The 14,848-nt window shown below is 42.1% G+C and overlaps 2 protein-coding genes and 1 long non-coding RNA gene across 6 annotated transcripts in view; 2 read left to right on the forward strand and 1 right to left on the reverse strand.

The window, feature by feature from the left end:
* Positions 1-14,426, reverse strand: part of LOC120590304 (uncharacterized) — a 44,485-nt gene extending 30,059 nt beyond the window's left edge. Inside the window, exons 1-3 of the long non-coding RNA XR_005649669.1 lie at positions 13,698-14,426; positions 13,203-13,351; positions 11,828-11,908 (exon numbers count right to left, since the gene is read on the reverse strand). This is a non-coding gene — a long non-coding RNA (uncharacterized LOC120590304). The remainder of the gene's footprint in view (positions 1-11,827; positions 11,909-13,202; positions 13,352-13,697) is intronic.
* Positions 8,247-12,583, forward strand: LOC120590300 (folate receptor beta). The gene is made up of 5 exons (XM_039847953.1): positions 8,247-8,400; positions 9,569-9,730; positions 11,566-11,754; positions 11,867-12,002; positions 12,132-12,583. Exons 2-5 carry the CDS (start codon positions 9,581-9,583, stop codon positions 12,416-12,418), a joined length of 762 nt encoding a protein of 253 aa, XP_039703887.1. The 5' UTR covers positions 8,247-8,400; positions 9,569-9,580; the 3' UTR covers positions 12,419-12,583.
* Positions 14,403-14,848, forward strand: part of INPPL1 (inositol polyphosphate phosphatase like 1) — a 15,686-nt gene continuing 15,240 nt past the window's right edge. For 3 of the 4 annotated variants that reach the window (XM_039847947.1, XM_039847950.1, XM_039847952.1), the window contains exon 1: positions 14,403-14,524. The gene's annotated coding sequence lies outside the window, so the exon portion shown is untranslated. Of the gene's footprint in view, positions 14,659-14,848 lie in introns of all 4 variants that reach the window. The other variant, XM_039847948.1, reaches the window with a different exon arrangement.

Raw genomic sequence — 14,848 nt, forward strand, 5'->3', positions numbered from 1 at the left:
AGGTCTAATCGCTATCATGCACTTGAAACTAATATAATATTGTATATCAACTATAACTTTAAAATAAATTTTAAAAAAGCATCTAACAACATAGTCCTAAGATACACAAAGTAAAAATGAGATAATTAAAGAGAGAAATACACAGTTCAACAACAACTGGATATTCTAATATCCCCCTACCAACAATGAATAGAATAGCTAGGCAGATCAGCAGGGAAACAGAAGACTTGTACAACACAATAAACCAGCTAGATCTAACAGACATCTATAGAATATGCCAACAAACAACAGAAGAATATGCATTCTTCTCAAGTGCATATGGACTATCATGTTAGGCCATTAAAAAAGGCACCAAAAAATTTAAAAGAATTAAAATAATGCAAAGTATGTTCTCTGACCACAATGATTTTCAATGGAATAAAATTGAAAATCAATAAGAGAAATTTTAGGAAATTCATAAATATGTGTAAATTAAACAACATATATGGGATGCAGTTAAAGCAGTGCTTAGAGGGAAATTTAGAGCTGTAAAGGCCTATATTAAAAAGAAAAAATAATCAAAATGGCATGGTATTGGCAGCAAAACAGACACATGAACCAGTGGAACAGAATCGAGAGTCCAGAAGTAAACCCATATTTATATGGGCAAATAATTTTTGACAAAAAAGCCAAAAACATACAGTGGAGAAAGGAAAGCCTCTTCAATAAATGGTGCTGGGAAAACTGAAAAGCCACCTGCAAAAGAATGAAACTAGACTTGTCTATCACCAAACATCAAAATTAACTCAAAATGGATTAAGGACCTGAATATAAGACCTGAAACAATAAAATGCATAGAAGAAAACATAGGAACTAAACTCAAGGACCTTGGACTTAAAGAGGATTTATGAATTTGACCTCAAAGGAAAGTAAAAGCTAAAATACATGAATGGGACTACATCAAACTAAAAAGCTGCTGCTCAACCATCAACAAGGTAAAGAGACAACCATCCAAATGGGAAAATATATTTGCAAGCAACGCTTCCGATAAGGGCCTAATATCCAAAATATACAAAGAACTCATACGACTCAATAACAAAAAAAAACAACAAAAACCATCCAATCAAAAAATGGGCAGGGGACCTGAACAGACACTTCTCCCTAGAGGACATACAAATGGCCAAAAAATATATGAAAAGATGTTCAACATCGCTAGCTATTAGGGAAATGCAAATCAAAACCACAACGAGATACCATCTCACACCTGTTAGAAAAGCTATACTCAACAGGATAACTAATAACAAATGTTGGAGAGGATGCAGAGAAAAAGGAACCCTCATGCTGGTGGGACTGCAAATTGGTACAACCACTATGGAAAACAGTATGGAGGCTCCTCAAAAAACTAAGAATTGATCTACCATATAATCCAACAATCCCTCTACTGGATATTTACCCCAAAGATTTAAAAAATCATATCTGTAAAGATATTTGCACACTGATGTTCATAGCAGCATTATTCACTGTGGCCAGGACATGGAAGCAACCAAAGTGTCCTATGATAGATGATTGGCTAAAGAAGCTGTGGTACATATATACAATGGAAGATTATTCAGCTATAAGAAGAGATGAAATATAGCCATTTGTGACAACATGGACGGACCTTGAGATAATCATGCTAAGTGAAATAAGCCAGACAGAAACGTTGAAAATCACATGATATCACATATGTGGGATATCAAACCTAAAAGCACCAGATGAACAAGACATACAAACAGAGACTCATGAACATGGACTATAGACTAGTGGTTACCAGAGGGTAAGGGTGAGAGAGGAGGGGGAAGGTGGACGGGGTAAAGGGGGTCAAATATAGGGGAGTAGTGGGAGGGTAAAGTGGGTAAAGGGGATCGAATATATGGTAGCTGAAGGAAACTGGACTTTGGGTGGTAAACACACAATAGAATATACAGATGTGAAATTATAATGTACCTGAAAATTATATAATTGTATTAACCAATGTTACCCCAATAAACTTAAAAAAAAAAAAGGAAGAAGAAAGATCTAGGTAGGAAAAAAAATGGCGTACATGATAAAGGCTCTGTTCATCCCTCTGGCAATCAAATCAAAGTTGTGACAGAAACAAGGAGCAGCAGCAAGGAAAAATAGCCTGAGATCTAGACGAACAAGCCATACAACTAGGGAGAAGTACAAGAAATCACCCTGCAATAGCAGAAGGTAGGATGGGGTGAGTACACGGGTCTGCCTGGTCTCAAGCGGCTGAGTGAGAAGGAGGCAGAAGCCTCTTAAAGGGGCCACATCCATGAGCGGATTTTCACGGTGATGGACCTGCTAGCTCTGAGCACCAGTGCTTATTTGGCTCCGTGCAGGGGCCACCAGTAGCTTACAAGGAGACTTTGTTGGATTGAGGGCTGAGGTGAGACTAGCTCTTTACAGAAGTGTCCATTGTTCCCTGTTGAGCACCCGCTTACCAGTGCGCAGGACACAGCACCATCATAGTCGTGATGTCATCAAATTGGATAACAGAGGCCAGAGGTCGCTCTGCCCAGAGGATTCCCTTAAACCCTACCTCCCCCAACTCACAGCCCTACTGAAGCCAAATCCAGGTATATCCTCAGCAAGTCAGGTGCTCCTTGCTGAGCAGTGCCTATACTCACATTGGAGGCAGCAGGCCTCAGTTTCTGGTGTGGCCTTTTGAGGCAATTATAAGCACAGTATCTGTGGATTGTTGCTGAATCTTAACAGGTGGCCCCGGAGGGGCACAGGCTGGGGCTAAACTTGGCCTGCAGCTGAACCCCTTTGAGGACTGTGCCACTGGACACCTACTACACAAAGCCGTACTAATAAGACCGGGAGACTTAGGAGCTTTGCTTAGTACATAGAAACAGACATGGAAAGGCAGCCAAAATGGGAAGACAAAAAAGCAGAAACCATATGAGAGAATAGAACAGAGATCCAGATATAATGGAGTCAAGTAATCTAACAGATGCAGAGTTCAAAACACTGGTTATAAAGATGCTCAATGAACTTTTGGGAAGTGTAGATAAATTCAATGAGAACTTCAACAAAGAAATAAAAAACATAAAAATGGAAATGGAAATTATAAAAGGGAATCAGTCTGAAATGAAGAACACATTATCTGAGGTGGGTAGTATATTAAATGGAATAAACAAAGGAATAAACAAAGCGAATAAAGAAAAGGATCAAATGCCCTATTTTGAGCATGGGAAAGCCAAGGACACGCAATCACAATGGCAAGAGATAAAATGCCAAGACTATAAAAATAATTTAAGGAGCATATGGGACACTATTAAGAGTTCAAATATTCATCTGATCGGTGTACCAGAAGAAAATTAAGATGTTGATCAGCTGTTTGAAAAAATAATGATGGAAAACTTCCCTAACCTGGTGAAGGAAATGGACATAAAACCCAGGAAGCTCAGATAATCCCAAAAATCAGGGATCCAAAGAGGTCCGCACCAAGACACATCTTAATTAAAATGCCAAAGGTTAAATACAAAGAAAGAATATTAAAAGCACAACAAGAAAAACAGATAGTTACTTATAAGGGAACACCCATAAGACTGGCAACTGATTTCTCAAAAGAAACTGTGCAGGACAGAAGGGCTTAGCAAAAAATATTCGACAGGATGAAGACCCAGGATCTACAACTAAGATTACTTTATCCAGTAAAGCTATCGTTTAGAGTTAAAGGACAGATAAAAATAAGCTAAAGGAATTTATCAACACAAAGCCAATATTATAGGAAATGTTTAAGGAACTTTTTTAAGAAGAAAAATAATGTATCAAAAACAGGAATAATGAATGGTAACAACTACATTCCTATCAATAATTACCTCAAATGGAAAAGAATTAAGTGTTCCAGCTAAAAGATAGAGTGGATGAATGGAAAGGAAAACAAGACCCCTACATGTTGCCTATAAGAGACTCGCTTCAGGTTAAAAGACACACACAGACTAAAAGGAAGAGGATGGAAAAAGATACTGCTTTGATGTACCCAGAAGGTATTTAAGTCAGACAGAGAAAGTTAAACGCTATATGATTTCACTTATATGCAGAATCTAAGGAATAAAAAGAACAAACTTATCAAAAACAGACTTACAAGTATAGTGGACAATTTGGTGATGGATGGAGGGGAGGGAGGTTTGGGGGGCTGGGAGAATGGGGTGAAGGGTTAAAGAAAAACAAATTAGTAGCTCATGGATGGTCACGGGGATGGGGAGCATGGCATAGAGAATTAGCATTAATACATTGGCTAGGTGGAGGGTCAGGGGTGGGAGGGAGCAAATGAGGTGACCATTTTACGAACTATATAGATGTCTAACCAATGTACTGTATACTTGAAACTAATTAAAATAAATAAATTTAAAAAAAGAGTTACGACAACTAAATACAATAATGATACTTGATTGAATCCTGATTTGAACAAAATAGTTTTATAAAAGACAAATGGGGAAATTTTAATAAGGATTACTATTAGATAATAGTAGAAAATTATTAATGAATGTGATAATGATATTAAGATTGTATAAGACTTATTTTTGGAGAGGCACATAGAAATAGAGGTGAAATATGTATTTGCATTAAAATATACCAGAAAAAAGATCTTAAATCAATAATCTAAACTACTGCCTTAAAAAAAATAAAAAGAAAAAAAAAGAAAAAAAAGAGCAAAATAACCCAAAGCTAGTCAAAGGAATGAAATAACAAAAAGTAAAAATAAATGGAATAGAATAAAGAATAGAAAACAATAGAAAAAAATCAATGGAACCAAAAGTTGGTTCTTTGAAAAGATCGACAAAACTGATAAACCTTTACCTAGATTGATCAAGAGAAAAAAGAAGAATCAAGTTACTAACACCCCAGATAAAAGAGGAGACATCACTACATTCTTTATAGTGATGCAGTGTAAGAGAATACTATGAATAATTGTATTCCAATAAATTAGATAACATACATAAAATGAACGAATTCCTATAAAGACACAAACTACCGAAGACTATGCAAGAAGAAGCAAAAAAATCTAAATATGCCTATAACAAGTGAAGAGATGTATTAGTAATTTTAAAACTTCCCACAAAGAAGAGTTTAGGCCCAGATGGCTTCCATGGTACATTCTGCCAAATGTTTAAATAATAATTAATACCAATCATTCGCAAACTCTCTTTCAAAAAAAAAAAAAAGAGGGGGAACATTTCTCAACTCATTCTATGAGACCAGTATTACCTTGATACAAAATCAGACAAGGAAATCACAAAAGAGAAAACTGCATGTCCCTTCTGTATAAGGACATGTCTCCTCAACAAAATACTAGCAAACTAAATCCTGCAACATGTAAAAATGATTATACATTTATCAAGTATGATTTATCTCAGAAATGCAAGGTGGTTTAACACCCAAAAGTCAATTGATTTAATAAAGTCAATTGAATAATTGTATTCCAATAAATTATACAATTATTCAATTGTATACAATTATTCAATACAATTATTCAATTGACCATATAATTAGAATAAAGGACAAAATCCACATGATCATCTCAACTGGTGCAGAAATAACATGACAAAATCCAAAATCTTTTCACAATAAAAAACAAAACAATGAACAAATTGGGAATAGAAGGTAATTTCCCCAACCTGATAAAAAACATCTATGAAAAACCCACAATTAATATACTCAATGCCAAAAGGCTTTCCCCCTAACATCAGGAATAAGACAAGGTTATCCACTCTCATCATGTCTATTCAACGTTGTACTGAAGGTTGTAGCCAGGGCTATTAGTTAAGAAAAAGAAATAAAATTCATCCAAATTGGAAAGCAAGAAATAAAACTATTTCTATTCACAGTTGATATGACATTGCATATAGAAAATCCTAAGGAATCCCCAAAACATTATATTACTAATAAGTGAGTTCAGCAAATTTATAGGACACCAGATCAATATATAAAAATCAATTGTAATTCTATACACTAGCAATGAATGATATAAAAATGAATTTAAGATTACAATTCTATTCACAATAGCGTAAAAAGAATAACATACATAGGAATACGTTAAACAAAGAAAAAGTACAAAACTACAAAACATTGTTGAAATTGAAAACCTAACTAAATGGAAGACTTCCATGTTCATCAATCAAAAAATATTAAGAGAGTAATACTCCCCAAATTGATCTACAGATTCAACTCAATCTTTATCGAAATTTCAGCTGACCTTTTTGTAGAAATTGACAACCTGAGCCAAAAATCTATATTGGCATGCAACAGACCCATAATAGTCAAAACAATCTTGAAAAAGAACCAGATTGGTGGATTCACAATTCCTGATTTCAAAATTTACTACAAAGTTACAGTAATCAAGACAGTGTGGTAGTAGCATAAGGATACATATATACGTCAATGGACTAGAACTTAGAGTCCAGATTTTTGACAATGGTGCCAAAACAATTCAATGAGAATGGTCTTTTCAAAATACAATGATGAGACACAACTGGATATTCACATGCAAAAAAAAATTAAGTTTAACACTTATTTTACACCATATACAAAAATTAACTCAGAATGGATCCGAGACCTAAACATATAGGCTAAAACTAGAAAACTCCTTAAGAAAACATAGAAGAAGAGCTTCATGACACTGTATTAGACAATGATTTCTTGGATATGACAGCAAAAAGCACAAGCAACAAAAGAAAAAATAAATTGAATTACATCAAAATTAAAAACTTTGCATCAAAGGACAGTTTGAGGGAAAAGGCAAACTACAGAATGGGAGAAAATATTTGCAAATCATATATCTGATAAGGGGCTAATCCAGAATATAAAGAACTCCTTCAACCCAAAAACAGAAAACATATAACCTGATTTAAAAATGAACAGACAACTTGAATAGACGTTATTCCCAAAAAGATACACAAATGTCCAACAAGCATATGAAAAGTTGCACAACATCACTAATCATTAGGGAAATGCAACTCAAAACCATGATATGACATCATCTCACACCTGCCAGGATGGCTTCTACTTTAAAAAATCCAACAGAAAATAACAAGTGTTGGCGAGGATGTGAACAAATTGGACTTCTTGTACATTGTTGATGAGAATGTAAAATTGTGCAGCTGCTATGGAAAACAGTATGACAATTCCTCAACAATTGAAAATAGAATTACCATATGATCCAGTTATTCTACTTCTGAGCACATACCCAAAAGAATTGAAAGCAAGTTCTGAAGAGATATTTGTACACCCATGTTTATAGCAGCATTCTTCACAATAGCCAAGAGGTGAAAGCAACCCAAGTGTCTACTGATGAAAAATTGGATAAATAAAATGTGATATATATATTATATATATATAATATATATATCACACGATAAAATATTATTCGGCCATAAAAAGGAATGAAATTCTGAAACATAAATGACTGAGGATATTATGCTATTCAAAGAAGCCAGTCACAAAAGACAAATACCGTATGATGCCTCTTTTACAAACTGTCTAGAGTAGTCAAATACACAGAGATAGAAAGTCAGATGTTGGTTGCAAGGGACTAGAGGAAGGAAGAAATGGGGAGTTGTTGCTCAATGGGAATAGAGTTCCGGTTTCACAAGATGAAGCTCTGGAGATTGCTTATACAACAATATGAATATACCTTACTGAACTATACGCTACCACAATTTTTAAAGACTATCAAAAATTGCTTAATTATGGTTACAAAAATGCTAAATAATGAGATATCATTTATCGGATTTGAGAAAAGTTTTCTCTCTGACCCTTGACTTCTGTACCTCAACTTCTACCTGTGTCCACTTGGCTGCTCACAAATTAACCTGATAGCTCTCAATTTAAGCCTACTTGGCTTTTCCAGATTAACTCTCAACAATTTTCTGTTGAGTCAACTAAAGCTCAGCAAGGTTTAGTGACATTTCCCAAGGTTGTGTGAGGAATGGATCACTGGGTCCCACAGCCTGAAAGCCTGGGTTCTTCCCCACCACGCCTCAGTCTCCTCAAGTTAGCTTTATCCTAACAACCACTTGGGGTACCTCAAAAATTCAGATTCTTGTTGGAAATGAGTGGTTCTCTAGATTTTGATGAATGATGTTATGTATGGATCCTGGAATGAGTAAATAAACAAAGAGATGAAATAAAACAGGAATGGAGAACTTGACAGACTAATGGAGCCTTGAAGAGGGTGGAGTCTGGAAGACAGAAGGCTGAAGAATTGCTGAGGCTGGGCACATTCTGTGCTAACCAGAGCCCTAGTCTAACTTGCGCCGAGGACAGAGACCATTGGGGACAGTCCAGGGGCCTTGGAGCTGTTGCCAGCCAGGAGAGAGGCCAATCCAGACACATTAGTGTGTGCTCCCAGCCGCGAAGGAGGCTCAGGCAAGATGCCCTAAGGAAGGAAGGGTGATAGGGGCATTAGGGAGACCTGGTGGGTTTTTGCATGGGGAAGAGGAGTATTTTTCTTTAGAAAGATCGCTGTGACTCTTGTGGGGAAGACAATTCAAAGGGGAAGAAATTGGAGGAGGGAAGAACTGACTGCAAACAGCAGAGCCCAGGGAAATGAATTTCAGAGAGATTTTTGGAGAGACCTTTGCCAGGGCTTGGTACTCAACTGCATGTGGAGATGATGAGGGACAGAAATGGGTCTTCATTATCAGCTCTTAGGTACTTCAGTGACAGAGCCCAAAGGAACATATCTGTAATGGGTGGGGGTGAGGGTCGGGGTGAGGGCAGTCATAAGCAAAGAAAGTGGCTGTCACTTTTGCCAAGTTCCATCTATGACTCTAAGTGCTCGTCCGGTTGGTTGCTCCAACATGGGAGACTTCTGTGTTGTCCCTCAGGTTCAAGGGTCTCTGTTTTTGTTTTTTGAGGGGTGAAGTGGGGATCTGGTACATTCGTCCAGCCCTCAGAGAGAGCTGAGGAGGCCAGAGTCACCACGGGTTGGAGGGAGAAAATGGCTTTCAAGAAATAGGGAAAGAAAATGTCTGAGGGAGCAAAGCTATTTCAAAACCACTGTTCTTCCCATTTCTGTATCATTTAACCGAACATGGCTCTGTGTGTTATATCAGTTGATACTCATGCTGATTTGAAGAACTCAGCAGAGCTGGGCTACTGCCTTCCCCAGGCTAACAGTGTTCCTAAGCCAGCATGGGAACCCAGATAATCCAAGGTCTAATGGCAGAAAAACTGCTAGATACAGGATAACGGGAGTGTGGCATAGACTTGAACTATTACTTTTTTAAGGTAAAGTCTAGAGAGAAGTTGAGGAAATAGGCATCTCCTCCAACTTGGGAAGACTCCCCAAGGGTCCACCTACTGATCCTAGATCCCTTTCTGAGCCCTCCAAACCTGGGGTAAAAGAGCTCCCTTTGCCAGCCTCCTTTGCCTCGGCCTGAGGGAGTCTATGAATCCCAGCACTGAAGGAACAGGATCTGACCCCGTCTTTCATTGTGGAGATGGGAAAATTGAGGCAGGGGTGACGGGAGCACCCTGCATGGGGCTCTCTCCTCTGAGGCCTTAGTCTCACTAACTACAGCTTCTTCTTCAGGGACAGAAAGACATGGCCTGGAAATGGACACCACCTCTGCTGCTTCTGGCCTGGATAGCCTCCATGTGCAGTGCCAGGGACAGGACAGATCTGATCAATGTCTGTATGGACGCCAAACACCACAAGACAAAGCCAGGCCCTGAGGACAAGCTGCATGACCAGGTGTAGCTGGAGTGTGGCTCTGGTTGGGGTTGGGGGGGCTGGTTCTAACAGGGAACAGGAAATTAAAGTGGTGGGGGAAGGGTTCAGGAGTCAGATACCCCCATATCCTGAGTTATTGCTGTGGGTGAAGATGAAAGTTGGGTGTGGTTGAGGTGATTTTAGGGGTGGCCTCCTAAGAAAAGGATACCATGTCAGCAATAATATGGAATATTCATTTATTGAGCCCCAACTAGGTGTCATGTGTTTCTGTACATTATTTCATATTCCCAGTGGTCCTTTGATATAGGTCGATGATATTCTCTACATGACACAAATGAGGAAACTGAGACCCAGAGGTGCATATGAACATACAGAGGAACTGGACATGATCAGCCCTTGTGGTGGGGTAGGGGTAGGACTGGGGTAACCTCCAGGGATTTGGAGGGTGAAAGACTGGGGGAGGATGGCTCTTCCTACCTTCACTATGTGCCAGTCCAATGGAATGCTAAGGGTAGAGGAGGAGAAGGCTTCTTATGACTGTGACACAGGGCAGAGATGCTATACATTCATACATTCTATAAAATTTATGCCAGTCAGTTGTAGCCTCATCAGACTCCATGTCTCCTTTTTATGAAAAATACTGTTTAGACTCTCTTTTCTATCCTGGTATGAAATTCAAAGCTACTAGAACCTATTTGCATATTTAATTAAAAAATATCAATATAACTCCCAATCTGTAATACAGAGGAGAATAAAAAGAAAGTAATTTATAATAAAAAATGTATGTTTCAATACATCTGTTCTCTGGTATGACTACATTAGAAGTCATTATGAAATAGCATATGTTACTTTTATTCACAAAATCACTATGAATGGGGCAGCTACAAATGAAGATTGATAGAGGTGGCAACTTAAATGCTATAAGATGCTCTAAGTAGTGTTGCCATTGATGACATATTTTCTAAAATAGTGAATAACTCCAGTAAAACAAAACACATTGCAATTCAGCCTTCCCTTTCACAGTTTTTGTCATCCTGGAAAATCTGGTCTATATTAAAAACTTGTTAAAATATGGTGTGTCTATATGTAAGATGGAGTTTGGTTTAGATTTAAGAAATCATAAATAGGTCTTTCATTTACTTTTTTTTCAGCAGATGTGTTTGTGGGACTTCTATGTGTCTGGCACTGGCCTAGCCACTGGGGCGGGGAGATGAGGTGGGAAGGAACAGATCTTAATGCTTGCCAAGAATAAGGTTGTTCAACATATATTACTGCATACCACACTCTCTCTTTCCTCTTTTGCTCAAATCGTCACCTTCTAATGAGGCTTTTCACAACCACCCTATTTAAAATTTCAACAATCATTCCATACTCCACATTCCCATTCTCTGCTGTAATTTTCTCCATATAACTTATCATATCCTTACATATATTTTCTCTCCTAGTGCCTCTCCCCTGACCAGAATGTAAGTTCCATGAACACATATTTCTGTCTGCTTTGTTTCCTGCTATATTCCATCTAGAACAGTGACTGGCATAGAATAGGTACTCAATAATTATTTTTTAATTAATAAATTAAAGAAGTTTTATTAAATGTTAAGGGCTATAAAGATGACAGTTTATTGTCTCCCTAAGACAGAGTCTGTCTCAGACTCCCACAACCTCCTGATTACACTGTTGTAACTGAGTATCCCCCAAGATGGGAGTTCCTGGAGGCCAAGGACAGAGGGGTCCTCACAATGAGTGTGAGGCCATATACCTGGGGGCAGAAGAGTAAGAATCAAATGGGGAGAGGCTGGAGGTGGCAGAAGGCTGTGGTGGCGGGAAGGACTTAGTTCTGTGTCCTCCCCACTCAGTGCAGTCCCTGGAAGAAGAATGCCTGCTGCTCCGTCAGCACCAGCCAGGAGCTGCACAAGGACACCTCCCTCCTGTATAACTTTAACTGGGACCACTGTGGCCAGATGGAGCCCGCCTGCAAGCGCCACTTCATCCAGGACACATGCTTGTATGAGTGCTCCCCCAACCTGGGGCCCTGGATCCAGCAGGTATGCGAGTCTCCCTCACCCCACCCCAGCAGGCTGCCCTCCAGCTCAGTCAAGGTCGTGGTTGCCAACGTACCTGGCTGAGATGAGTCTTCTCGCCCCATCTTCCACCCAGGTAGACCAGAGCTGGCGCAAAGAACGTTTCCTGGATGTGCCCCTGTGCAAAGAGGACTGTCAGAGCTGGTGGGAAGCCTGCCGCACCTCCTACACTTGCAAGAGCGACTGGCATAAGGGCTGGAACTGGACCTCAGGTGAGGGCTGGTGGGTGGGGAAATGGAGGTGGAGTTTAGACAAAGGGGGTTTGAGGATTTGGGATTGGGTGAGGATTTCCGGGATAGCCAGGGGCTGAATGTCTGTGTCCACGCTCTCTCTTCCTGCAGGATCTAACAAGTGTCCAGCTGAGGCCGTCTGCCGCACATTTGAGTCCTACTTCCCCACGCCTGCAGCCCTGTGTGAGGGCCTCTGGAGTCACTCTTACAAAGTCAGCCAATACAGCAGAGGGAGCGGCCGCTGCATCCAGATGTGGTTTGACCCAGCCCAGGGTAACCCCAATGAGGAGGTGGCGAGGTTCTATGCCTTGGCGATGAAAGCCAGGGCCATGCCCCACAGGGCTGGGCCTCTCCTGCTCAGCCTGGCCCTGATGCTGCAACTCTGGCTTCTTGGCTGAGTCCAGCTCTCCGCAAACAACCAGGCTGGGCTCAGCTTACTTTCACAAATGAGGGAGCCCTAAGCATGTCTCCATCGATTACCCATCCCTCTATTATCCAATTCCTACTCCATGGTGGGGCTTGAGGTTTCTCTGACAGCTAGTTCTAATAAATAGATGGACATATCCGTGTCTGATGAATTATTTTGGTTGTGAGTTTGTGGATGGATAGAAGACAGATTCCATTTAGATTCATTCAGATTAGAGGAACGAGACCCGGGTTTGAATCCCAGCTCTGTTATTCACTATGTGAAAAAAAAACAGTTGACTACACTCAACCTTAGTTTCTTCCTCATTAAAACAGGGGGAATAATCCTTTCTCTCCTCAGGTTTGTGAAATACAAAGGAACTGCTCCCTAGAAAGCAATATCTGCACATGAATAGTCCTCAGGGAACCTGTTGCTCTTGTAGCCCCAAGTGAGAGCCAAGTCCAGGACTTAATTATTTATATTGGTCCTCAAATATCCCCTTTCCCCCAGGACTTGTGTGCCTGGCTCGGCGCTCAGCTCTGCAATGAGAAAGCTGGGGATGGGTGTCCAGGGAAGGGTCTGGATTCCCACGGTGGTGGTGGGGATTCACACTTGATGTGGATTGGGGGCAGAGTTGGAACTTGGGATCCTTAGAAAAGGAAGAGAGCTGATGGGAGGGCTGTGGGGAAGGTTCCTGGAGAGGAAGTCAAGAGCCTTGAACTGGTTCAGCCCTGCTGTGCCCTGGAGGTATGGCTGGAAGAGGCATGGAAACTTACCTTTGTCCCCGCCTGGGAATAGTAGATATGCCTATCCTGGAGGGTTGTTCTGTCTTTGCACAGCTGTCAAGTACTGGGCCTGAGTTGACCTCTGGGTCTCTTACTTCTCCACACCCTGACTGTAGTTATCCCCAGAGAGGCACGGGTACCTGTCCGAGAGTACCAAGCGGGTGAGTGCTCATGCTAGAACTAAAATCAGGCAGGAAGACTCCTAGTCCACGTCTCTCCCCGCCGCACAGGGCTGTCCCCTCCTGGCTGGCTCACATTTCCTCATACCAAAGGGTGACTGATGGGAGAAGTCGGGCACAGATTTGGGGATGAGTTATTGGGTTCCTGGAGGGGCCTGGAGACATTGTTGGGTGTGTGGGAGAGTCTCTTAGTCATATTTATCAAGTCTGGAAGGCCCCACAGAGCCCCCTCCACGTCCCAGCTTTGCTCCAGTCAGATTAAGTCAATGTGTATTCGAAATAGAGTAAGGAGCTCGTAGGGACTGACCCAGACACAGGTTCAATTCAGCAAAGTGAAAAGTTCTCTCCCAGGTTAAAGGGGATATTGTGACATTGTCCCAAGAGTTGGCAGCAGTGGAAGCCCAGCTGGAGGCCTGCGCCTTTAAGGAGCTAGGGGGCGGAGGGGCGGGGCAGGAAGCGGACTCCCCGGAGACGCTGCCACCGGCTAGGTCTTTTTTGGGAAGGGGCGGGGCTGCCCCTCCTATGGGCCCGCCCCTTTCTGGCCGCCTCGTTGGACTCAGCAATCTTCAGGACCCGAGGGGGTCCGGGGTGTCGGAGCTGACTAGGTCTGGGTACTCCCGGCTCGGCGTCCCTCCTACAAAGGCTCAAGTTTGTTGACTTGGAGGGAGCAGCAGGGGCTGGAGCGGTGCTAATAATACCCGTCGGTTCCGACGCTGCGCTTTACAGTTTACACAGCTGTCACCTTCGTTACTCCTTAATTAATAATAAAAATAGCCGCCGTTAGGGAGCGCCGACTGGATGCCAGGCCCTGTGCCGAGAGCTTTACAAGCACAGTCCATTGAGTTTGCACATATAACATTATCCCCATTTTACAGAGCGGTAAGGCGAGGCTCCGATTGGTGCCGTGACTTGCCCGAGGTCACTCTGCGGGCAGCGGCTCCGGGATCCAGACACCGGCCCGGGGAGGCGGGGCGCGGGTGCTACCCCTTGCTCCGCAGAGAGCCGCGGGGGCGGAGCGGCGGGCGGGGCGGAAGGCGAAGGGGGGGTGCGGCGGCAGAGGATGGCCATCTTAAGTGGCCGCTGAGAGCCTAGGGCAGCTTCCCCCGGGAAGGGGGCATCCGAGCAGGCCAGGAGGTGGGGGTCTGCGCGAGGCGGCCGCAGCTCAGGGGAGAGGTCGGGAGCCCAGGGATTTGAGGGAACTTTCTTCTAGACGGGCAAGGGGAGGCCTGGACTCGGACTACTGAACCCCTCAAGGCCCAGGCCTACGGGTATGGGGGATGGTGCCAGGGAACTTGGCCAAGAGGGAGGAAGGGCTCTGCCCGGGCTGAGAGGGGCTGCCAGGGACAGTACGTGGGGATTTGAGGACACCTCGTCTGGGGGTTTGTGGGAAGTCGGATCTCTATGAAGGGGATCCCCCTACGGGATTTGTCGGGGGCTGGACCCAGTGGATTTTGGGGG

This window comes from Pteropus medius, unplaced genomic scaffold (genome assembly GCF_902729225.1).
Source record: "Pteropus medius unplaced genomic scaffold, Ma_sr-lr_union100, whole genome shotgun sequence".
Lineage (NCBI taxonomy): Eukaryota > Metazoa > Chordata > Mammalia > Chiroptera > Pteropodidae > Pteropus > Pteropus medius.

What these genes read in the sequence shown, in the direction of transcription:
- LOC120590300 (XM_039847953.1), top strand. Translation starts at nt 9,581, where the DNA reads ATGGCCTGGAAATGGACACCACCTCTGCTGCTTCTGGCCTGGATAGCC. An exon ending in TGGGGCCCTGGATCCAGCAG is followed by an intron (nt 11,755 to 11,866) that starts GTATGCGAGTCT and finishes TCTTCCACCCAG; the next exon opens with GTAGACCAGAGCTGGCGCAA. An exon ending in GGGCTGGAACTGGACCTCAG is followed by an intron (nt 12,003 to 12,131) that starts GTGAGGGCTGGT and finishes CTCTTCCTGCAG; the next exon opens with GATCTAACAAGTGTCCAGCT.